The following is a 27,074-nucleotide window of genomic DNA, read 5'->3' as shown; positions in this document are numbered from 1 at the left end:
CATGATTAAATATTATAATTATAACTATATTGCCTTTCCATCATTCAAGAGACTGAACTTAAAACAATAATTACTGGCTATTAATTATAGATCCAGATTGTGAGAGTACTTTTTCTGTTGTAAATTAATCTGTAATTAGATGGTTAATTTTTTGATGGTTCATCTCATACTCACCAGGAACCAGCTGTGACTTGTTAAAAGTTTGCTCTTTGTTAATTAGTGGATTCAGGAAAGAGATCTTTCAGTACTGTGTTCTTCATAGCAATCATAGCAATGGATTTTAACCTGGTGGATGTAAATAGAAGGCAGCTTAAGTATTGTGTAATTTGAAATTCAGTGCTAGGTCATATCGAATGGATAGGTTTTATCTGATATTGTTGGTACCATGCTTTATTCATAGTATAAATAATGAATTTATTCTAAACTATGAATAAATGTGAAGTATAGAATAACTATACTATATAGTATATAGTATATTATGGCTTTTAATTTGCTATCAGTTTCATGTTTAAGGCTAAATGAAGATAAGTAATGCTTTTTAGGGGGAATGTCAGATAATGGTAAATATTATACATTGATACAACCTCTCACTTCCCTCACTATGATCTGTTTTATATTTAACGCTGACACTAAGAGGTAGCAAGGCAACAATTTTTTTTTACAAGATATCATGAAACTATACTCTAGTGATTTCATCAGTTAAGAGGGCTGGGTACCGCCACACCTTTTTCTAGCAACTATTTAATGTAAGTGGGCATCATGACATTACATGGAGAAGTTTTATTCAAACATCTATCCCTCTGCTGAAAGAAGAACAAATGGGATAAGTAGCACGTAGGCAGAACTCCATTATATTAATTATAATTCTGACAATTCAGCATTGTATTTGGAAATGGATATTCACTATACCTTTTAGTACAAAATGTTACGTTGAAAATACAATGGAGATGATTTTGATTTGGAAGACGAACAATGTAGATTGAAGCAGACAGCTTAGTGGATAAACAACAGGACTGAAATAGTGTATGGGAAGGTTAATTTAACTTGCAACCGGTTGGAAGCTGATACATTTATTGACCTATTACACAACCTGTAAAATCTATTCAATTCAATTCTATTCAATGGTTTGAATATTGTGTGCAAAAAGATCAAAATACAGACACAGCAGAACCTTACCAGTCATACTTTTCAACATTTGCTCCCACTTTTTAAAAACTGTGTAACAGAAACCATCAATGATTGAGATGAATATTATCAACATTAACAGCCAATAGCTCAATAATTTTCACACAGAGGTCAATTTCTATATCAACCTGTGCCAGCTGTCACACTAAACAGCTGAGTAGAAAATAGGGTTGTTTCAATATATGGCAATAAATATAATCATGGAATCCAGGTTAACTGATTGGATTGAATATTTTTCAATGTTACTGTGAAAATTAATAATTACAAACCTACCAGGAAATAATGCTAAGAGTTAAGAGAACAATACTGTTAACAAGATTGCCAAAATAAACTCACTTGGTGACCACATTATTTCTATTTGCGTGATGGAGTTCCTCGTACAACTGTCCTCCACTTTACCCTCTTGCTTTACCACGTCCAGTTCAGACTTCAAGCAGTTAACCGAGACACATTGCTCAGTTCTAAAGAGTGGAAAATACTAGCTAATCTTTCTTACAATTAATTGTCCACACCCCTTTGAACAACCTAGCCACTCTTATTTGAAAATCCATTGGATACAAGGGAAGACATTATTTTTTAATGTACTTACATCGCTACATATATAATATATATATATTATATATATATATATATGTTTTTACACAGCGAATCTTGAGGGCCTGGAACGCAGCACCAGGGGTGGTGATGGAGGCATATTCGATAGTTAAAGAGGCTTTTAGATAGGTATATGGAAGTGCAAGGAATAGAGGGATATGGATCATGTACAGGCAGAGGAGATCAGTTTAACTTGCCAACATGTTCGGCACAACTTAGTGTTCTAAGTTTATACCTGCCCAACAATCTTAAGATTCTCCACAGTTCCCAGTAGCTTACCTTTTACTGTGTATTTCCTCTGTGAATGCATTACTTCACAGTTAAATGGTTTAATTTAATTTGCCATTTTCCTACCCACTTTAGCCTATTGATATTGCCCTGCAGTATGGAGCTTTGTCCTTCAGTTTCAACCATAAACCTAAGTTGGCATTTTCTACAAATGGTTTAATGACGTCCTTTATTTTTATGTCTAAACCATTGATACATATATATCACAATGAGCCCAGGTACCCCCGTAGTAAATAGCCTTGCAGTCAGCAATGGTTAGAATAGACTTTGCTTTCTATCACTCAGGCACTTTGAATCCAGCTTGTCACTTTGCCTTGCATCCAATGGATTTTCATTTTGAGGTCAATCTGACCTTGCTAAAATCTACATACTGTATATTACTCCCACACCACTGGCTCAGCAACACATAATGGATAAGCTTGGTCCGTAGACACAGTCTCCCTCCCTTTGTGCAATAATTGCAGCATGGCTGAAATTGATATCAAACACCGAGAAGGTGTATGGAATACAATACTGCACCCTATCAGATTGCAAGAGTCAAATAATTGTATAGTTACCGTCCCATGAGCTTTATAAATTTTAGAGCCAGTTCTCAGGGAACATAGTTAATCCCATGTAGCTCCTTATATTAGAGCAACAACTTGCACTAATGTAACAACTTTAATGTAGAAGCATATTTTGTGGCACTTTTAAATACGTTAATATGATAAAATTAATTTCAGATCATTATTTTTTAATTTTTTATTAAAAAAATTATCTACATTGCATTTCAATTTTCTTTCATCTATGTATCCAGTTTTGTTCTGTTAACCCACATACGCTAAGAATTTGGCAGGTGGGAATACCTTCCACCCATGGTCTTTTCTTCATACATCCATGATGTTCCCAAGCTTGATATTACCTAATCGGCGGCAAAGTGGCGCAGTGGTAAAGTTGCCAGAGGCCCGGGTGCTGTCTGTGTGGAGTTTGTACGTTGTCCCCTTGACCACAAGGGTTTTCCATGGGTGCTCAGGTTTCCTCCCACACTCCAAACATGTATAGGTTTGTAGGTTAATTAGGCTTTGGTAAAAATGGTAAATTGTCCATAGTGTGTAGGATAATGTATGGAGATCCCTGGTCGGCATGGACCTGGTGGGCCGAAGGGCCTGTTCCCACGCAGTATCTCTAAACCAAACTAATCTAAACACTATTTTTGGATTTCTCAACTCATTTGTTGACTTGGAATATGAGCCTTGGACCAACGTCTTCAAGCATTTATATGATTGGCACAAAGTCCTAATAATATAGCATTTCGCTAACATTTTTAAATATAGAGGGGGAAAAAGGTCATGGTTTAAGAACCAATTTTCAGATATTATTTTATAATTAATGTGCACGACATTAATCTATATAACCAGCCTATCCGCGGCCAATTTACATATGCAAATTACTTACCGAATCAGCTCATTATTCAAACACCACCTCCCAGTGGGAATCTATTTCTACTAATGAGGTTCACCTCATTTTCACACGTCGGATAAAATTCCTGCTTCGAGAATTTTACCAATAGGATTAGTAAATACAAATTGGGATGGAGTGGGAAAAAAATCACATTTATTATGGCTTAGTCCAAGGTTTTTTTTTATGGTGCACAAAATTCCATCAGTTTTTGTTACAGATGGTTAGCAACCCAAGAGTAAATCATTCAGATTTCCCAAAACTAGTAGAAATTGATTATTCATGTTTAGTTTATTGTCACGTGTACCAAGGTACAGTGAAAAGCTTTTGTTGCTTGTTAACCAGTCAACAGAAAGACAAGACATGATTACAATGATTCAGTTGCCTGATAACAGCTGAGAAGAAACTGTGCCAGAATCTGGTGGTGTGCGTTTTCACACTTCTGTACCTTTTGGAGAGGGAGTGGCCAGGGCGCGACTCATCCTATGATTAATTCAACAAGAGAGAGGGGGGAAATGTGCACTTCAAGTACTAGGGGTGTCCTTGTAGTCCTTGAAGCCCACAATGCATAAAACATTTTTTTAAATGATTCTGCATTCTTGCATCCTACATACTGACAATACGACTTCCTTGCTCGTTCCTCTCCTCACATGAACTCATGAACAGTACATAATTCTTCATCAAAAGAAACTGGAGAGTTAGATCTGGAGCAGGGTCCTACCAGCCAGCTGATACAAATCTGACATATAATTTCTCTCCTTGTAAACAAATATTGGCCTCCATCCGGCTCATCCTTACTGGTGTGATAAAAGTTTATTAAGTGCCATCTCATATGATCCAACAGAGCATTTTGTTTGAATTAATTCATTTTATTTTAAAGTTGTATTTTGGTCCCTATTTGCTTTCTCTTTATTACTGTCCACATTGTCTCCTCCTTTCCTCAGAAGTGGCTGTTTTCTTTTGTGACATTTACACTCACCTCATTGTATACTACCCCCATTCTACAAAATCATCCACCCTTTAAGGAGACACAAGAGACTGCAGATGCTGAAATCTTGAGAAAAACACAAAGTGCTGGAGGTATTCAGCGGGTCAGGCGGCATCTGTGGAGGGATTATAACCTGTCCATCCCCTCCACAGATGCTCTCTGATCCATTGGGTTCTCCCAGCACTTTGCATTTTCCATTCTTTGAGCTTCTTCTGTGCTGGAAACCCCTTTTGCAATCTCTGTCTCTAACGTGAGAAGTTAAGAAATTTGGCTGGTGATTAATCATAATCACAGAAAAACTGAAGAAAAATTGACCATTTCAGAATGAATCCACTATACACAAAATATCAATCTGCAGTGCACCCATGGGCACAAAGTACAATTTATCTTTCACATTGAAGAAACTATCAGAACTGGGAAATGGAGAAAATTAGGGGGATTTGAAGCGCAGAGAGGGGAGGAGAAGCATGGACAAGACAAGGGGAATATTTCCAACAGGGTGAGGCCAGAATTGCAGTGGGAATCATTTGTTAATGAAGTAACTTCATTCATAGATTACTGAGGACAGTTAGCGAGAGTGAACATGAACAAAAAGTGACATGGAAGCTATGAACTAATATTTATATGGAGCGGGAGAATATGAACATAGGAATGTAAAACGTGCAAAATGCAGAGTTGTTAGAAATGCCCAGTAGATCAGGCAGTGCTAAAGATGAAAAATAATTCTGAGCTAATCTTGCAGATGACTGACCCAAAGAAGAACTGGACAGTTTTCATGCAGGGAAGGCAAGTTATCTGGTTTATAATTCCATAGTGAGTCCAGAAGATTGCACCATGCCCTGACTTAAAATGAGTTCTGTTTCTCAAGCTTGCAATGTGCCTCGTTATGACAATGCAATAGATCACAGGCCAATCAGAGTGGGAATGAAATGGGGAATTAAACTGGGTGTCAACAACAAGCATGTTCTTCACTGTGCTTCAACTCTCCTGAACTCGTAACTCACTATATAATGGTGCCTCCATTAATCTTTGATTGCCATGCTCCACCATTAGGTCCTTCTTTATTTTACTCTCTAACTATTCATACATCTGTTCCACACAGCAATAGTTATAATGGATGGACTGAAAAATATTAGAAAAAGTTGTGCTTATTGTAAGAATTAACAATTCATTATAGGCATTAATTAGGTACATAAGTGCTACCTAATTAATTAATTCAGCTGTTAATTAATTAATCGGGTAGCATTTTTATAAGCTCCCATTTTATGCCTATCTTATCGAAAGTTGAAATATAGATCTCAATTTTAACATTTTAGAAAATGCAGTATTTAGGAGGGAACTTTGCTATTGTAATGGTAATGTTAATATATAAAGTCTTCCCACAGTTATTTCAGCATTAAGAAAGGAATGATATGCATTTAGAGAAACTCCCTGAACTGGCTAACACAACTTTCCAGAAACAATTATTCAGTTATTTTTATTTTATTTTCACATATTTTCCTTTTAATCATTTTTTGCAATACATTCTTTCCCTTAACTTCTGTGCAATCATGTCATGTTGCTTTCGATTCACTAATCATTAGTGGTGTTTTTTTCACTGTGCTGGTGAAAGGTCTTGGACAATAAGCAATGATACATGAACATGGTTCATTCTGACATGATCCACTCTGAAGCTTGCATCACATTCTATCTGTGATCAACCAGCTCTGCTCTAATTCCTTTTGAGTTCCCAACATATGTGAAGGTACATGGATAGAAAAGAGAGGGATATGGGCCAAACAAAGGCAAACAGATCTGCTCAGATAGACAGCATGGATGAGTTGGGCTGAAGGGCCTGTTTCCGTGCTGTATAACACTATGATTCTAACCGTCATTGTGAATGGCTGGTCAAATTTGCCAACTGGGGGCCAGCACAGTTTAATCAGATCCGATCCTTAAATATTTAGAAAGTGTGATGGGCATCACCAAAAAACTAACCACAACAACAATGGCCTACTTGTGTAGCTTCAGTGATTAGCCCTTGAAACACTGGCTATTTTGGGTAAACTAGATGAGGCTATTTTAAACTTTGCAATTTATATAGCTGATTGTTAAATATGTGCAGACTGTAGATGCGGCAATAACTTGATTTTTATTGTTTGATGTTACGATAGGCATTGTGTTTATCCACCGAGATACAGCAGAGATGTGAAAATGTAAATGTTCCTCTATAAATGATTAGTAGTGCAGGGCAGAGTTGTAATATGTGCATTAATAACGACCTATAATCCCGTTGATGAAGGGTGTTGACCCGAAGCGTCACCTATTCCTTTTCGACAGCGATGCTGCTTGACCCGCTGAGTTACTCCAGCGTTTTGTGTCTATCACCTATAATTCTTTCTCAGCATCTCAACAAAAATCTTTTCACTGTACCTCGGTGCACATGATAATAAACTAAACTAAAACATGCTCATTACAATGTATTCAATCCATAGTCAGACCATCTGCAATGTAGAGTAATTTGAAAAAGTAATATTTGTACTATTGCCAATCCACTGCCACTGGGGGTTGTCTTAACCTTGTTATTTTTGTGCCCCACAATTTATGATTTTAATGACAAAAGATCCCTTTCCTCCTGTCTGTACAGACTGTATTAGTAATTATTACGCACAGGCCTTATTTTTTCCCTCTCCTGTTTTCTAACCAGAGAAAAATAAATACTTTGGAATGCCCACTATTTCGGGGGAACCTGCTGTGGGATATAATTGTTCCCAAAATTACTTGCAACTCACATCCCATTGCGTGGATTAGGCACAACATGCTTAAGGACATGCAGTCTTGGAGTTTTTCCAAATTTTAAAGTGCCGTGAAAGATATTTAACAAAACATAAAATATACTGGATAATGCAGCAAGGATTTAAAAAAAACCTATTTGAAAATTTCAGAAGAACATCTGCCATTAGAAAATGTTAAAATATGTTACTTAAGTCATTACAACAGGGCACATGGAAAATTAAGATAATCAGGCAAATTCAACAAGGTTTTGTCAGAGGGAAATTGTGTTTGACCAATTTATTGGAGTACTTTTAAAAAGTAAACTGCTACGGGTAAAGGGGAAACAGTGAATGTATTGCACTTAGGTTTTCAGAAGGCTTTTGATGAAGTGCTGCATCGAAAGTTATTGCAGAATATAAGAGCTCTTGTTTCGAATCTTACGTATAAAACAGGCTGCTTAACGAGAAACAGAGTAGGGAAATATGTTATTTCTCGTCGACAACATGTGATGTGTAGCATGCCTCAGAAATCGCTCCTGGCATTTCAACTTTTTACAATTTAATAACTAATTTGAATGAAGGCGGAGTTGCTAAATTTATTGAAGCCATAAAAATAGGTAAATATTATTTGTGAAGAATTCGTAAGGAGGTTACAAAGGTATTTTGATCAATTAGGTGAGGGGGTAAAGATCCAAGGAATATATTTTAATGTTGGTAGATGTGAAATTATCCTTTTTGGCAGGAAACTAAATGCATATTATCTGTATGATAAAAGATCACCAAAAGGTAAAGGAAAATGTTGTGCATGTTTTGCAAAAGGCTAGAATACAGATACAGCAAGTAATTAAGAACGCTAATGTTGCTCTTTATTGTCATCAGAATTGAATGCAAAAGTACTTTTTTACTTATGTTATACAGAGCATTAATGAAACTACATCTCAGGCACTGTTTACTTAGATTAGGATGGATGACTATACACTGGACAGGGAAGGATTATTGGACTGACTCCCAAAATGGACACGTTGTCATATGAGGCCAGGTTAGGCTTGAATATGCTGGAGAGGTAACTTGATAAAGTATGCAAGTTCATGAAGCTGTTTTGCAGGTTAGAGAGGATAGTTCCTCTTGTGGGAGAATCTAGAATTAGGAGATGCTGGCTAAAATAAGCACTTGCCCATTTCAGATAGAAATGACGCTAAAGGGTTTTCTCTTCAAAATCTTGAGTCTTTGCAACTTTCTGTCAAATAGCAGTAGAATCAGTCTTTGAATATGTTAAGGCATAAGTAGATAGATTCCTGATAGGCAAGGGGTGGAAAATTATTGGAGGAATGTGGGAACATGGAATTGAGGTTAAATTCAGCATCAGAATGCTGGAGCAAGCTTGAGGAGCCAATTGTATGTCCATGCTCATCAGAAAAATTATTTATTTCTCTTTACCGCTAAAATACTGGGTGGAATTTCACATTGATTTTAAACAATTGTAATTTTAGGACTTCCACACGTGCTGTTCAAAATGTGCAAGCTCCTCATAATGATTGGGGGCAGGAATCAACAGATGTGTTGTACTGTATAAACATTTATAAGCATGTCAAAAACATATGTTCATTAATTATTTTTGACTATGGATTTATAACTAAAAATTAAGCAAAAAATTTCACCCTAAGGCATCCACTTCCAAATAATAATCTTGCCAACTATGCTCCTTGAATTTTGGCTTCCAACAGCACAATTAAATATATGCACAGGAGAAAAGGAATGTAACTTAAAAACACTAGATGTCTCTCACATTTGAACTGTTTACACAAGGACATGTACAGTTTTGCAATTATACTATCAGAATACATTGGTTTAAGAATGGAATTTCACAGGGAAGTCAACCAGTCTGAATAGAATCTATCCTAGATTTCTGCAGGGACCTTGAGAGCTACAAGTCCATCCCTTAAACAGGAAAAATATTGGAAATCATTTATCGGGGCAAAATAAACTGCTAAGTTAGAAATGTTTGAAATAAAGCCACAACATATCTGACTAAGTGGATGGAATTCTTTAAGGTATTGTGTTAAGGCTGGTGAAGGTGCTGAGATAGATAATACGATGATACATACATACAGGATATTGACCAAGCTTTACCGAGACTAACAATGAAGACTGAAAGCATATGTGATTAAGAGCAACATGATGTTATTGAGATATAATTTGCATCAGAGACAGAAAGCAGGGGATGGTATTGGAAGAAGAATACTTTTACACTGGGAGGTGGCTTGCAGTAATGTTTCCTACAATGTTTTAGGTCCATTGCTCTTCTTCATCTTAGAAACCTAGACTTGGGAGTAGAAGGCAATGGTTGAAGATGATGCACAAATTATGATGACTGTTGTTCACTTCTGGATGATGTAAAAGTGATGAACTGGGCAGAAGCTTGGTAGAAGAAGCTTAATGTGGCAAGGTGGTAAAGACTTATTTAGGAGGAATAACTTGGGAAGAAGATAATAAACAATAAATGGCATGGTTTAGAAAAATAAATATGAAGTCAAACAATATGCACAAATTTGTAAAGGTGATAGGAGAGGTTAATGTAATTTCAAAAGTATACAGACTGCTTAATGTAGAGGCATAGTACATAAAAGCTAAGAGATCATTGATTTATAAACCATTGGTGAGATCTCAGCTGGAGCATTGTGTCAATTTTGGGCAGCACACTTAAGAAAATATATAATATATAATATATAATAAATAGGTTTATTAAAACACTACCAAGATGAGGAACTTCAATTATGAGAAAAAGTTGCAAAACCTACAAAATTTGTGTTGTATCAGAGAAGGTTAAGATTAGATTTTATTGAGACTTTCAATATGATGTAAAGTTTTTTAAGATAAACTATTTTCTCTGCTGGGTGAATCAATTGCCAGAGTTCATAGATTATAAACCTTTGGCAGAAAACGAGACAAGGAAACTTCTTGTCTTTGAGATCTTCAATGCTCAGCATGATGAGGTAGTGGAAGTTGATTCAGTTAATGATTTTAAGATGGTTGAACAAGTTCCTGAGGATGAGGAACTGCAGGCCCACATTAAAAGCAAAAATGTGAATTGAAGCATGACTGTTATTTCAAAGAGCTGGCACAGCAAGAGGCCCAAATATCTTCCTTCTTTATAGTAAGAGTCCATGGTTCTCTGAGATAGGATTATCCCAGCAACCATAAATGTAGTGGACACTTTCTATTGAAGTTTAGACTCTATAGTTTCAATTAGATCTTGTTTGTGTGTAGAATAGTGACTGATGATCGGAACATTAATGCACCCACACATAGGCAAACACAGACATGGGCGGGCACATGAGTCTGTGATTTTAATTCTATTGCTGTGCTACGCAATCTGAAATGTATTTATTCACTTGAGACTGGTTATTAATTTGGAGTGATTGCCTTGTCAATTAACTGATGTCAATAGAACATTATACCAGTACATCAAGGGTAATTTCCACATTTTCTGTGCACAACCTTTCTAAACAGACTGTATACACTTGAGGATCAACATTATCCTTCAGCTAGTCTCTTTGGCCGTACATCCTATTGGACTCCATAAATCCCATCCACAATTCCTCTGTACACAATAGGTATGTATCAATCACATTAATATACACTGTACCCATAATACCTTGATGTAAAGAGCACGAACCAGTAACACGCAACAGTTATTATTTTACAGAACTGTAGTTGAGGTTTGTCAGAGAGCATGTAACAACAGGGTTCAACTCATGCCTGTCTGTTTACCTCTGTGTTTTCCTCTGTCTCTGTCTGCCTCAGAAACACATGCACACAAATGATTACAACAAAATACATATGTTGTACTATCCTCTTATTGTCGAATATAGTTAATACCTACAATTGCTCCTTGAGTAAATAAAGCAAATATTTATTCAAATGAAAAAGTAACAATTGAGAACAAAAATTTGTTATTCCAAACTAAAGACATAGGGAAAGTATCATGGTATCTATGTAATATCTAGGTCCTCCATAATTTATGTATACCTATGATCAAATTATGTGCATTCCTGATTATTTTCACTAGCTGATAATATAAATTATTAAATTCCTAAGCACATATGTTCATTGTTAGCCATTGTGTCAACCTGTCAATCTATATTGTTTCTGAGTTGTGATGAAGTCATGAAAGTGTAGTGATTTAGATTTAGGATAGGGTTTCAATTGAAAGTAAAGAATGTATGCAAAGATTATGTTTTGGACAACAATGCTATTATTTAAAAGGTTTATAAATCAGTAAAAAGTTGTGCTATTGCACGAGTTAAGAGCATTGTTTGTGGTTGTTATTTCAATTCTGTGGTTTCTGTTGTTTTCTTGTATTGAAATATGCCCTATTAGGACTGGTGGATCTCAGTTTCAGTGCTGATAAGTACATTAGTACCTAAGACATTTAGCTCTTAGAATCTGCTCTGCTGTTCATCAAGATCATGGTTGATCTTCTCCTTCTGTCTGATCTTCCCACACAATCCCTCTAACCTTTGACTCCCTCAGAAATAATACTCAATCAATCTCTATATTTGAATGAACTCAGTGACTCAGTCATCACAATCTTCCAGGATAGAGAATTCCAAAGATTTACTATCCTGAGTGAAGAAACTTCCCAACTTCTCAGACATATGTTTTCCTTCAGTTCAGTCCTAAATAGCATATCCTTTAGTCTGAGACTGTGACCCCTGGTTTTAGGCTCCTCAATCAGGCCAAACATGCTCGCCACATTTATTACACTGTGTAAGATGCAAGAACTTTGTAAGTTCCAAAGACTTCACCAGGTCTAGATTACTCATTGTCTTCTCACATAGCAAACAGGCCATCACAGGAACCATTGCATTGAACCCTCACTGCACTCCCTCAATGGAAAATGTATATTTGCTAGGTAAGGAGACCAAAATTGTACCCAATATTCTATGTACAGTCTCATCCTAGCCCTGGGGAATTGCAATATATCTTTTTACTCTGTTACTCAAATACTCGCTCAGTAAAAGCCAACATACCATTTACCGTCCTAATTGCTGACTGTAATTGCATGTTGCATTTAAGTGGTTTGCATGGAAGGATACATAGTACCCTTTGAATATCAGTATTACTCAGATTTGCATGATTCAAACACTATTCTTCTTTTCTTTCTTTTGCACCAAAGTAAATAATTCCATATTTTCCTACATTATATTCCACATGCCATGATCTTGCCCATTCACTCAATCTGTCTATTCCTCCTTATTGAACAAAAGAGTGAGGTGATGCATGTTAAATTATGTTAGTAAAAGAGCAACCAGCTCTTTTTAAATTAGACACTTACTCACAATCTGATGATAGTGAGCCTGCATTGTTCTTCAATGCAATTTGACACATGAATGTAGGATACTGCTTTATTTAAGCATGGGATAGGCAAAGGTTGAGACTTTCGATAGTAAAAATAAAGCAAAAAAGAATCAAAACAAGGAAGCTTGAAACAGATTATCCAAAATAAATTCATCAGCCCTGCTGTGCTTCCTAGAGAAATCAACTTGGTGATTGGTTCCACGAGATCCAAAGCTTTTCTGTTTTCTGTTATTCTCCTCAAGAAAGTTCTGATCTAAGAGGGGGAAAATGTTACTGCATACACACCTGATGCCTGCATCATTTTCTCACAGTGATTTAACATGAGAACAGGTTTCCTGCTCTTACAATATACCCAAAATACTGGAGTAACTCAGCGGGACAGGCAGCATCTCTGGAGTCAAGGAATAGGTGATGTTTCGGGTTGAGACCCTTCATCAGACCCATCTGATGAAGGGTCTCGACCCAAAATGTCATCTATTCTTTGTCTCCAGAAATGCTGCCTTTCCCGCTGAGTTGCTCCAGTATTCTGTGTCTATCTTCTGTGTAAACCAGCATCTGCAGTTCCTTCTTACACATTTTCCCTGCTCTTAAGTTGTTTTGAGTTCCTAGCATTTGGACGAGTACATGAATGGAGATATATGGGTCACATTTAGGCAAACGGTGCTAACTCAGATAGACATTTTGATCAGTAATGGGTGAGTCAGACCATTGGGACTGACTAAAAATTGACATTTTGCATAAAAAGATTGATTTGAGTGTCATGTGAAATAATTGGATAATTGGATAAAGTCGAACAACTGTAAATGCAAGCAGAGGCACAGCATGTGGCAAATTGGTTATCATTTAAATGGCATCAGACTCACACATATTAATCCCACTTAGTGCTTTCCATTTTGAAATACGATGGGATGAGGGTATTATAGACTCCAACATGTTTTGACCCCCCCTCATAAAACTGGATGTTGAGTCAGCAACATTCCTATGTGCATTTTTGCAATTTTTGCATCAGTAAGCAGTTATCTAGTCCCAGGGCTTACTATAGTCCAACAAAAGTGATCTATGCTAAATACTTCTTGATCATGCATGTGCCACCACATCTTTTTGCTGTCCTAGGAATTCTACAATCTCTCTCAAATGCTTCCTCTTGCCCTCAGTTGCGTGCATTGTAAACATAATTCTCTCATTCTATGTAGGCATCTGATTGGGGTCTAAATGAACACGCAACTACTCCGAGGCATGTTTATTCATGAGTACAGATTCAGACCGATATTTTATTGCATCAAAATGCACTGAATTTAAAAGGAGCAATTTGTCTTGCCACATGATTGCATTTGCTTTGTCATTAAAAATTATGAATATAATTAAACCTCCATTTTACACAATGAAAGTTTTTCTTGAAATAGATCCTGATAATATTGAATACCACTTGTAATTTACCTCTGTAATTTGCCTCTGTAAATAAGGAAAACCTACTGATCTAGAAACATGTTGAAAATGTCCATGGTAACAATGACAATGCAATAGGTATTATTTCAAGGCATGGGTTTTGTTGCTCGCTCGCCAACATTGTGTGTTTGTCCTGCAGTGCAATGGCCAGCTACTCTTCCAACTGTGCTACCACTAGCCCGACTCAAGGAATGAATATGGCCAACAGTATTGCAAACCTTCGCCTCAAGGCCAAAGAGTACAGCTTACAAAGAAATCAGGTGCCCACTGTGAACTGAGTGCCCCTTATGGACTATAGCAACCAGAGGTCCGTACATTCTCGGCAAACAGACATCATCAGAATCAGGTTGCAAAGAAGGGACAAGAATGAATACTACACACATCAAGGTTATCCCAAAGCAACAGGCTAATTAAACACACTGACGCGCACAAATACTTCACCTGTATAGAGCCAGAATTGCTGACGCGTTACATCCCTGTGGATCTTTAAGTAAAGGCAAAAGTAAGTATATATTCCAGTTTTGTCAAATAATTGTTTTCCAACCCAGATTTAATATACTGGGACACAATTTTTCAAACTTTGGCTAGACCAATTACAAGATTTTTTTGATGTATGTTTTTAAGGGACTTTTAATGAGTCCCCAACTGAGTGTTGCATTAAAGTTATATTGTATTGTTTCTATACAGATTTTACATTTTGTATCCATGACAAGGTTATTGTTAGCAATGCATTTTTTTTCTATAGAAAAGCTTGGTAAGGCTATTTTTTTGTTGACCAATCATTTTCTTTCACGATAAGGCAAATCTGATTTCCTATTCTCCCCATGTCTGTACCATTTACCAATTCTGAAAGGAAAAATGGTTCTTTTGTGCACAATAAACAAGCATTCAAAGACGTGGATTTATATCTGACTAGAAATACTTCAATAAATTATTATGAAAATATTACTGGTGCAAAATGGGTCTTTTTCTAAATAATTTTGTTGATTATTTTGTTCCAACAATGCTCTATGCATAAAAGTCAGTTAGGTAAGGATCAATGGGCATTAATGTTTATAATGCTCAGTTAGGTGGAAGGCATGTAGGTTCTGGACTGAAATTGAATGCTGTTTTAAATATTTTGTAGCGTGTCTCTTAATTCGAGTGTCGAATATTATCATGTGACAGGAGTAGAATTAGGCCACTTGGCCCATCGTCTATTCTGCCATTCAATTATGGCTGATCTATCCCTCCCTCCTAACCTCCATTCTCCTGGCTTCTCCCCATAACCTCTGACACCCATACTAATCAAGAATCTATCTATCTCTGCCTTAAATTATCTACTGACTTTGCCTCCACAGCCTTCTATGGCAAAGAATTCTACAGGTTCACCACCTTCTGACTAAAGAAATTCCTCCTCCTCTCCTTCCTGAAATAATGTCCTTTAATTCTGAGGCTACAACCTCTAGTCCTAGACTCTCCCACTAGTGGAAAAATCCTCTCCACATCCACTCTATCCAAGCCTTTCACTATTCTGTATGTTTCAATGAGGTCTCCCCTCATTCTTCTAAACTCCAGTGAATATAGGCCCAGTGCCGTCAAATGCTCATCATATGTTAACCTACTCATTCCTGGATCATTCTTGTAAACCTCTTCTGGACCCAGTCCAGAGCAAGCACACCCTTCCTCAGATATGGTGCCCAAAATTGCTCACAATATCCTCAAATTATAGGACTAGTGATCACAAATGAGCGAGAGCACTTCCATCCAATATCTTCTACTGCCCCAGAATACTTTCTCCTCACTCCACCCCACTTCAGACCAGTCGGAAATACTGTTGCCTGGCAAGATATTTCAATGAAATCATAGGCAAACCCACAGCATCCTGCTGATCTCCCAGGGAAAGATTTAATAGGAATCTGAGGGGCACCTTATTCACACAGAGAGTAATGGGTATATGGAACGAGCTGTAGAGGAAGCAGTTGAGGCAGGTACAACAACAACATTTAAAAGACATTTGGACAAGTAAATGGATGAGAAAGGTTTCGAGGGTTATAAGCCAAACATGGGCAAATGGTTTTAGATTGGATGGGACATCTTGGTTGACATATACGAGTAGGCCTATTTCCAGGCTGTATGACTCTATGCCTGAAATGCTCATTTGTATGTTTGGGGTGTACAGAAATTGGGCAAACTTGGGGAGGACCTGTAATGCAAGGGTATACACCCAGATACAGAAAAATACAACATTTGAGTGGTTTGTGCAGAATTGAGAATACTTGATATTTATGAACTCCATGGGAGACAGAAAAAACAAAAATGCGTATTTTCTCTGTTGGCTTCTGTAAAATTTCCCTGGTGTGTAGGGAGAGGATGTGAAATTAGGATAAATAGAACTAATGTGAATGGATGGAAACAGGCCCTTCAGCCCTCCAAGTCCGCACCAAGTCCGATGGTGCGGACTTGGAGGGCTGAAGGGCCTGTTTCCATACTGTATCTCTAAACTAGACTCAGCAGATCAGGCACCATATGCGGACAATGAAATGAATGAATGAATGAATGAATGAATGAATGAATGAATGGATAAGTTTATTGGCCAAGTATGTGCATATACAAGGAATGTGCCTTGGTGCTCCGCTCACAAATGGCAACATAAACATACAGTTAACAATTAAGAATAAAGCATAACCACATCAAAACAATAAGGATACAACATTACGGTCTAAACATGTGGGTGAAAATAAACCAGAGCAAAAAAGAGACTACAGACTTTGGTTATTGAGTAGAACTATCACTCGTGGAACAAAGCTGTTTTTAAGTCTGGTTGTGGCTGCTTTGACAGTCCGGAGTCGCCTTCCAGAGGGAAGTGCTTCAAAGAGTTTGTGGCCAGGGTGAGAGGGGTCAGAGATGATCTTGCCCGCTCGCTTCCTGGCCCTTGCAGTGTTAAGCTAATCCACCTAAGCTAACGTTAGAGGTGGATGATCCTATATCAGCATTGGCCAATGATGACACAGCTGGTAAGTCCAGTTATCTGGAATTGTTCAATTTAATACTAAATCCTGAAGGCTACAAGAATTATTTGGGTCCCCAGAATGTGGGAAAGGATGAGAGAAGATCCTTCCTGCTGAAGCAGCAATTGACTTGCAGGTTTTTCCAATCTCATGTCTTACATTTAGTGCTCATGATGTGGTTTCCACTAAAATGCTTTGTACAACAGCTTCATTTAGTCTGAACCATGTGTACTTTTTCAATGCCATGATTTTCTGTTTTCTTGACCAACACATATCTCTGCATCAACAAAACAGATTGAAGTTCCTATCTTGTTGCAGATTATGGAGTTTTGCTGTGTGGAAAGTGATTGCAGAGTTTTAAAGCATTATCACAGGTATTATTCTGCAAAATAGCTTTGGGAGTCTGTATCAGTGTCTGATATTTTTAACCTTATTTTCTATCTTCCTTTTGCTTTCCATGGATCTATATTGCAGTATCTGACTCCTTTTCCTTCTTTCCTATTCCCTGACACTTACTGTATCTTGGACACTTTTACTTCTTTTGCACCTCTGACTTCCTATTCCTTTCTCCATGCATCTCACTTTTACACCCCTCTCTTCCCTCTGCTCCTTTATCGCACTCTCTCTGCTCAAATGCCGCTCCAAGTGGTCGAGCGCAGGGAACACACACAGACTGCAGTGGCATGGAGCGGCGCAGCAGCGGTAGTGGACATCGAAACATCATCTAGCCAGGACAACCCCGCAACTCTGACCCAGTGCCACTGCCAGGATAATGGGTCTTTATAGCCAAGTTAAGACTAACACATTAAATAAAATTGGAGTTAAAAGGTACAAGGTGGCACCTAAAACATAGCGACTCTTGTATACTGACTCAGTGTGATCTAGTATCTTATGCTCTTATACCCAGTATGATTGTGCACAATGCATAGTAGGATTGTCACTGAACTGTATGCAAAAAACAAATGTCACTGTACTTAAGCACAATGAAGTATAATTGAACCATTGAATCAAATACCTGTCCTGTGCAGTTGATTTTAATATTCATCCTCTATTCAAACATTTTCCGTGTATTTCAAAATATTTTTCCCTACCTTATGTATTCTCCCCATTTTCCCCTTGTTTTGAGAGCCTCCACACTACAATCCCTCAGCCCGCTCTCTACCCTCGTGTCCCATCCCTCCAAACCTCCCCTGCAGGTCACTGACAGATTGATCACTGACAGATTCAAGTGGAGAATAGGTTTGTGAGCTGCCAGCTTAGCAAAGGCACAGCTTCAGAACAGTGGTATTTCAATATTATCTCACATTGAATGGACTTGTGAGTATTCATTTTCATCAAATGGAAACAACAGTCTCCAGGACAGAACAATAGGAACATCCATCCACGCTCCACGAACAATGCGGAGCGATGTTTTTCTGAGCAGCAGCAATGAAGAGGCCAGTCTATCAGTGGATGGATGGAGAGGTCAGACCGACAATGGGTGAATGGAAATGTCAGATCGATATTGGGTGGATGGAGAGGACAGTCCAATAGTGGATGAATTGAGAGTCAGTCCAACAGTGCAGGGCTGAAGAAGTCAGATCAACAGTGGTGGATAGTGGGATTTAGTGACAACTTGGTGATTCAAATGTAGCCTCAGATGATGGTATGCCCCACAGTCTGGGAATACTTGGTCTGTGAACGTGCATCCCATATGTAAGTTGCAATCACCAGCCCCCACAACCAACTTTTGTAGCCACTTCAAAATAAATCCCAGAAAATCAATTTATACATCAAAGGTAAGTCTAAGCTCGGTTAAATGGTTACATTTCTACTTCTGAATCAGAAGGCTGTGGATTGAAGTACAATTTCAAGCCTGATACCACGCAAACACTGCTTTAAACAAAATCCCAGGCATAAGTTTAAAATAGATAGAGAGTTCTCCCAAAGTCAATTTTATAATTATCCTTGAAATAGGATTACCACAGTGGATATTTGGTTGTTTTCACATTGTTGTTTGTGGGATCTTGCTGTGAGGAAATTAGCCACATGTTTCCTCATGTTGCAACAGTGGCTGCACTACACAAGTACTTCACTGGATCAAAAATACTTTGGGACATATTGAGGCTATTTATCACTTCATTTCGAGGATGGACATATGCCTGGCAAAGTTGGAACTCATGGCCCAGACCTAAATGATATTAATGGCTTGTTAGGTTTTTCACCGAAATTAAGTTCAGTTAAGGATCAGCCACAAGGATGATCTACAACACAAACAGACATGAATAGGTAAATATGGTAAACTACTTTCCATGAAGGACATTAACAACTTCTTTTATCTTTTATTCCAAAGTTATTTAATTGCTTGAATTAAATTTGTCAGGTAGCAAGACGGGATTTGAACATGTATCTAAGCTTCTGGATAGCCGAGGATACAAACACAGCCATTCTGGATACAAACACAGTAAAAACTCTTCCAGTTGGGGTCAAGTTTTTAGCGTTTTTAATTGAGATTTTTTTTGTGTTTTATTGTGTAAAAAAAATCTGTTGATTTTAATTATTAAACATCTTCAGTCAGTGAGGTGAATAAACTCTGAATCTCCATGTGCAATTAAGTTGGAATAACACATCAATATTAAAATTTGCATTTCAATAAAATCTATTCAATTCATTACTTGTAACATGTCTTGACATTCTTTTCTTACATAACTGCTTCTCCAATGCCTTTAAATATTTTAAATACATACAGGATAATAAATCATTTAAAATATATACATCCGGTTGTAAGTATAATGAGCAGAGTTGAAATGTTGATGTCCACTTTGAAGATTAAGAAAATTCATGAAAAACATTATGGCAAGTCATGGCAGACACTATAAGTTAGACATTGGTGCTTTTTCTTTCCACTTATTGATGACAGATTTGAGAGGAGCAGTACACTGTTTACAGAAGCCACTACAAGGAAGCAGAAGTGCTATAACATCGGGATTTATGTTGAGTAGAGCAATGGAGCTCTAGTCTTTTGCATGGAGAGCAAGATTTACAATTCAAATACTTCTGAAGACCACTCACAAGAAATGTGTTTTATTTGAACCATACACAGATAGGTGCAGATATGTTTAGACCAATGCCACAATACTCTCTACAATGCCTTCAGCATCTCCCCACTGCTCCGCTCACTGCTCCCTTGCTGCTTCCCTCACTGGCCCATTACTGAGTTACTCGCTGTCCCCAAAATGGTCAACTTGCCATATTCCATGTGGAAGAATGATTCCAGGAATGAGTGGGTTGGCATATGATGAGCGTTTAACAGCACTGGGCTGGAGTTTAGAAGGTTTAAGGGAGACCTCATTGAAACTTATAGAATAATGAAAGGCATAGATGGAGTGGATGTGGAAAGGATGTTTCCACTGGTGGGAGAGTCTAGGACGAGAGGTCATTGCCTCAGAATTAAAGGGTGCTCTTTTAGAAAGGAGGTGTGGAGGAACTTCTTCAGTCAGAGGGTAGTTAATCTGTGGAACTCATTGCTACAGAGGGCTGTGGAGGTCCAGTCAGTGGATAATTTTAAGGCAGAGATAGACAAATTCTTGATTAGAATGGGTGACAAAGGTTATGGGGAGAAGACAGGAAAATGGGATTAGGAGGCAGAGACCAGCCATGATTGAATGGCGGAGTAGACTCAATGGGCCAAATAGCCTAATTCTACTCTGATAACTTGTGAACTCCTTCCTATCTTGTCTGAGCTGTAAACACCACTACCACTATTTTACTTCACGTAGGGAATGGAAAGATATAGACCATTTGCAGGCAGATGTGCAATTTAAATTGGCACCAACACCATGATGCTGCCTGACCCGTTGAGTTACTCCACTTTGTGTCCTTTTTTGAAATAATCTTGGTTACGCTGCATTTGGAGCATTGTGTGTAGTCCTGGTCACCACATTACAGGTAGGACTTGAACAGGGTGCAGAGGAAGTTTAGAGGAAATTAGCTGTAAGGAGAGGTTGGACTCACTTGGATTGAAGGGAGACCTGATAGAAATTTATAAAATGATGAGAGTTAGACAGTTAGAATGTATTTTCCAGGGTGGCAATCTCAAATACTCAAATGCATAGCTTTCAGGTGAGAGGAGGAAGGTTCAAAGGTGATGTACAGGGCTAGTTTTTTTTCATAGAGTGCTTGGAACAGGCTGCCAGAGGTGGTGGTGGAAGTAGAGATGATAGTGGCCTTTAAGAGATTTTTAGATAGACACATCATCACTTCATACTTTGCTTCATAATTGTTTTCACTTGTGGACCTGGACAGTGAGTGTTGGCTGGGTATTTGAAAGTGTCCACTAACCCATATCTAGATTTCATCCAGAATCCCTGAATGCACCTTTCATCGAGATATTGATTGGGAACAGTATGTTCTGAATCTTTTCACTACAAACATTCCTATCCTTTTTATAACAAGCAATTACGTATCAGTGAACTATTTCTTCGTGATATTACAAAAGCAATAGCTTTACTGATATGATTAAACATTCCTGTATTGGTCATTTTATGTTTTGTGGGCGACCCGATGTTTACTGTATACCGTGTTATAAACAATTTCCTGGGTGTCCTTGTACATCAGTCACAGAAAGTAAGCAAGCAGGTACAGCAGGCAGTGAAGAAAGCTAACGAAAGCTAACGAAAGCTGGCCTTCATAACGAGAGGATTTGAGTGTTGGAGCAAAGAGGTCTTTCTGCAGTTGTACAGGGCCCTGGTGCGGCAACACCTGGAGTATTGTGTGCAGTTTTGGTCTCCTAATTTGAGGAAAGACATTCTTGCTATTGAGGGAGTGCAGCGTAGGTTCACTAGGTTAATTCCCGGGATAGCGGGACTGTCCCATAATGAAAGAATGGAACGACTGTGCTTGTATGCACTGGAATTTAGAAGGATGAGGGGGATCTTATAGAAACATATAAAATTATTAAGGGATTGATCACACTAGATGCAGGAAACATGTTCCCGATATCATATCATATCATATCATATATATACAGCCGGAAACAGGCCTTTTCGGCCCTCCAAGTCCGTGCCGCCCAGTGATCCCCGCACATTAACACTATCCTACACCCACTAGGGACAATTTTCACAATTACCCAGCCAATTAACCTACATACCTGTACGTCTTTGGAGTGTGGGAGGAAACCGAAGATCTTGGAGAAAACCCACGCAGGTCACGGGGAGAACGTACAAACTCCTTACAGTGCAGCACCCGTAGTCAGGATCGAACCTGAGTCTCCGGCGCTGCATCTCAGGCAGCATCTCTACCGCTGCGCTACCGTGCCGATGTTGGGGGAGACCAGAACCAGGGGCCACAGTTTAAGAATAAGGGGTAGGCCATTTAGAACTGAGATGAGAAAAACTTTTTCACCCAGAGAGTTGTAAATTTGTGGAATTCACTGCCTCAGAAGGCAGAGAATTCTAGGGCAGGGGTAGAGTTGCTGCCTTACAGCGAATGCAGTGCCGGAGACCCAGGTTCGATCCCGACTACAGGTGCTGTCTGTACGGAGTTTGTACGTTCTCCCCGTGACCTGCATGGGTTTTCTCTGAGATCTTCGGTTTCCTCCCACATTCCAAAGACGTACAGGTATGTAGGCTAATTGGCTTGGTAAATGTAAAAAAATTGTCCCCAGTGGGTGTAGGATAGTGTTAATGTGCAGGGATCGCTGGTCGGCACAGACCCAGAGGGCCGAGAGAGCCTGTTTCTGCGCTGTATCTCTAAACTAAACTAAAGGCAGTGGAAGCTGACTCACTGGATGCATTCAAAGGAGAGTTAGATAGAGCTCTTAGGACTAGTGGAATCAAGCGGTATGGGGAGAAGGCAGGAACTGATTGTGGATGTTCAGCCATGATCACATTGAATGGTGGTGCTGGGTCGAAGGGCTGAATGGCCTACTCCTGCACCTATTTTCTATGTATCTATAATATAGTACTTGATGACTTGCAGAAGTAGCAATGGGGATTGTCGGTGTTGTGGATGCCATCTTCCAAAATTCAATAGATTCAAGAATGTTCCTACTGATAGGCAGTAAATGTCAACCCATCATTTAAAAGTGAGGAAAAAAATTATAGTTAACCTGACTTCAGTAGGAAGGACTAAGAGAATGATTACAGTACCTAAGGAGGCCACTATCCCCATTGTGTCTATGCTGGCTCTCTACCAGAGCAAATTAATAGCTCGACTCCCTGCTCTTTTCTCCATAGCCATGCATTGTTTTCCTCCCCAGCATTCACTTCGAGAGGACTAGAATATAAAAGCTGAGATGTAATGCTGAGACTTTATCGAGCACTGGTCAGCCCGTGTTTGGAGTATTGTGTGGTTTTGAGCGAGGTCCAGATGAGGTTTACATGAATGATCCTAGGGATGATTGGGTTAATGTATGATAAGTGTTTGATGGCTCTGGGCCTGCACTTGGCAATTTTAGTGGGATGAGGGAGGATCTCATAGAAACATAGAAACAGAAAATAGGTGCAGGAGGAGGCCATTTGGCCCTTTGAGCCAGCACCGCCATTCATTGTAGTATAAGAAAATAACTGCAGATGCTGGTACAAATCGAAGGTATTTATTCACAAAATGCTGGAGCAACTCAGCAGGTCAGGCAGCATCTTGGGAGAGAAGGAATGGGTGACGTTTCGGATCGAGACCCTTCTTCAGACTGCAAGCTGCCCAGGCGAAATATGAGGTGCTGTTCCTCCAATTTCCGGTGGGCCTCACTATGGCACTGGAGGAAGCCCATGACAGAAAGGTCAGACTGGGAATGGGAGGGAGAGTTGAAGTGCTCGGCCACTGGGAAATCAGTTTGGTCAATGCGGACCGAGCGCAGGTGTTGAGCGGAGCGATCGCCGAGCCTGCGCTTGGTTTCGCCGATGTTAACATCTAGTTCACAAAATGCTGGAGTAACTCAGCAGGTCAGGCAGCATCTTGGGAGAGAAGGAATGGGTGACGGGGGGCGGGACAAAGGAAGGATATAGGTGGAGACAGGAAGATAGAGGGAGATCTGGGAAGGAGGAGGTTCATTGTGATCATGGCTGATCATCTACAATCAGTAACCTGTACCTGCCTTCTCCCCATATCCCTTGATTCCACTAGCCCCCAGAGCTCTATCTAACTCTCTTTTAAATTCATCCAGTGAATTGGCCTCCACTGCCTTCTGTGGCAGAGAATTCCACAAATTCACAACCCTCTGAGTGAAAAAGTTTCTTCTCACCTCAGTTTTAAATGGCCTCCCCTTTATTCTTAGACTGTGTCCCCTGGTTCTGGACTCCCCCAACATTGGGAACATTTTTCCTGCATCTAACTTGTCTAGTCCTTTTATAATTGTATACGTCTCTATAAGATCCCCTCTCATCCTTCTAAACTCCAGTGAATACAAGCCTAGTCTTTCCAATCTTTCCTCATGTCAGTCCCTCTATCCCAAGGATTAACCTTGTGAACCTATGCTGCACTGCCTCAATAGCAAGGACGTCCCTCCTCAAATCTCATTGAAACTTTTCACATAATGAAAGGCCTGGATAGAGTAGATGTGGAGACGATGTTTCCACACGTGGGAGAGTCTAGCACCAGAGGGCACAGCCTCAGAATTAGAGGATGTACCTTTAGAAAGGAGATGAGGAGGAATTTCTTTAGCTTGAGAGTTATGAATCTGTGTAATTCATTGCCACAGATGGTTGTCGAGGCCAAGTCTTATGATATTTTTAAAGCTGAAATAGACAGATTCTTGATTAGTGGGGGTGTCAAAGGCTATGGGGAGAAGGCAGGAGAATGGGGTTGAGAGTAAAAGATAAATCAGCCATGATTGAAAGGTGGAACAGATTTGATGTGCCAAATGGCTTAATTCTGCTCCTATGACTTATGAACATGAACATCCATGCAAGTTTAAGTTTTTGTCTTTAATAACCCCTCCTTTCTCCATGTACTATATTTTTACTATTTGTATGTCCATAGAACACTTTTGCCTTCTCATTTATACTGAAACTCAGTAAATACCAACAGGAATTGGCAGAGCCAAAGCAGATTAAGAAAGGGGAGACCATGTTTGCCAAGTCTACTGAGGTTTTTGAGTTATAACTAGGACAATTGATAACAGCGAACCAGTTGACAGAGCTGACAGAGTGGGTTCAAGGAAAATGTTTCTCCTGGTTGAGGAGTCTAGAATTAAGGGTCACGATTTAGGAAATAAGGGTAGGCAAAATTTGGGAATGACATGGTGAGAATTGTCTTCACTAAGAGGGTGACGTGTCCGTGGAATACCCTTCTCTAAAGGATGTGGAGGCTCAGATGTGTTCATTCAGCATGGATTAGAAGATTTCTGGGCATCAAGGGGATCAAGGATTATTGAAACAGAAGTGACAAATGCGCTGCGGAGAGGATCAGCTGTGATCTTTATGAATGGAGAGCAGGTGCAGAGGGCAATAGACAATAGACCATAGACAATAGGTGCAGGAGTAGGCCATTCGGCCCTTTGAGCCAGCACCGCATTCAATGTGATCATGGCTGATCATCCATAATCAGTACCCCGTTCCTGCCCTCTCCCCATACCCCCTGACTCCGCTATCATTAAGAGCTCTATCTAACTCTATCTTGAACGCATCCAGAGAATTGGCCTCCACCACCTTCTGAGGCAGAGAATTCCACAGATTTACAACTCTCTGACTGAAAAAGCTTTTCCTCATCTCCATTCTAAATGGCTTACCCCTTATTCTTAAACTGTGGCCCCTGGTTCTGGAGTCCCCCAACGTTGGGAACATGTTTCCTGCCTCTCGCGTGTCTAATCCCTTAATAATCTAATATGTTTCAATAAGATCCCCTCTCATCCTTCTAAATTCCAGTGCATACAAGCCTAGTCGCTCCAGTCTTTCAACATACGACAGTCCCGCCATTCCGCAAATTAACCTAGTGAACTCTTAGCGGCACTCCCTCAATAGCAAGAATGTCCTTCCTCAAATTTGGAGACCAAAACTGCACACAGTACTCCAGGTGTGGTCTCACTAGGGCCCTGTACAACTGCAGAAGGACCTCTTTGATTCTATACTCAACTCCTCTTGTCATGAAGGCCAACATGCCATTAGTTTTCTTCACTGCCTGCTGTACCTTCATGCTTACTTTCAGTGGCTAATGAACAAGGACATCCAGATCTCTTTGTACTTCCCCTTTTCCTAACTTGACACAATTCAGATAATAATCTGCCTTCCTGTTCTTACCACCAAAGTGGATAACCTCACATTTATCCGCATTAAACTGCATCTGCCATGCATCTGCCCACTCACACAACGTGTCCATGTCACCCTGCATCTTCATAGCATCCTCCTCACAGTTCACACTGCCACCCAGCTTTGTGTCATCTGCAAATTTGCTAATGTTACTTTTAATCCCTTCATCTAAGTCGTTAATGTATATTGTAAATAGCTGCGGTCCCAGCACCGAACCTTGCGGTACCCCGCTAGTCACTGCTTTCCATTCTGAAAGGGACCTGTTAATCCCTACTCTTTGTTTCCTGTCTGCCAACCAATTTTCTATCCATGTCAGTACCCAATACCATGTGCTCTGATTTTCCCACTAATCTCCTATGTGGGACCTTATCAAAGGCTTTCTGAAAATCCAGGTACACTACATCCACTGGCTCTCCCTTGTCCATTTTCCTAGTTACTTCCTCAAAAAATTCCAGAAGATTAGTCAAGCATGATTTCCCCTTCGTAAATCCATGCAGACTCGGAACGATCCTGTTACTGCTATCCAAATGTTCCGCAATTTCTTCTTTTATAATTGACTCCAGCATCTTTCCCACCACTGATGTCAGGCTAACTGGTCTATAATTTCCCGTTTTCTCTCTCCCTCCTTTCTTAAAAGGATGACGTGTAGGAAAGAACTGCAGAGGCTGGTTTAAATCGAAGGTAGACACAAAATGCTGGAGTAACTCAGCGGGTCAGGCAGCAGCTCTGGAGAGAAGGAATGGGTGACGTTTCAGGTTGAGACCCTTCTTCAGACAAGATGACGTCTTCTGTTTCTAATTCTCTTGTTCCT

At 39.3% G+C, this 27,074-nt stretch overlaps 1 protein-coding gene across 2 annotated transcripts in view; it reads left to right on the top strand.

The window, feature by feature from the left end:
- Nucleotides 1-14,963, top strand: part of LOC144598133 (paired mesoderm homeobox protein 1-like) — a 30,672-nt gene extending 15,709 nt beyond the window's left edge. The window contains exon 5 of one of the 2 annotated variants that reach the window (XM_078408024.1): nt 14,192-14,963. In XM_078408024.1, the coding sequence (XP_078264150.1) occupies nt 14,192-14,330 (139 nt within the window). In that variant the 3' untranslated portion in view covers nt 14,331-14,963. The remainder of the gene's footprint in view (nt 1-14,191) is intronic. The other variant, XM_078408025.1, reaches the window with a different exon arrangement.
- The last annotated feature ends 12,111 nt before the right edge of the window (nt 14,964-27,074 follow it).

Source organism: Rhinoraja longicauda, chromosome 11 (genome assembly GCF_053455715.1).
Source record: "Rhinoraja longicauda isolate Sanriku21f chromosome 11, sRhiLon1.1, whole genome shotgun sequence".
NCBI lineage: Eukaryota > Metazoa > Chordata > Chondrichthyes > Rajiformes > Arhynchobatidae > Rhinoraja > Rhinoraja longicauda.
Note: the sequence above shows the minus strand (reverse complement) of the source record. Positions and strands in the feature narration are given on the sequence as shown.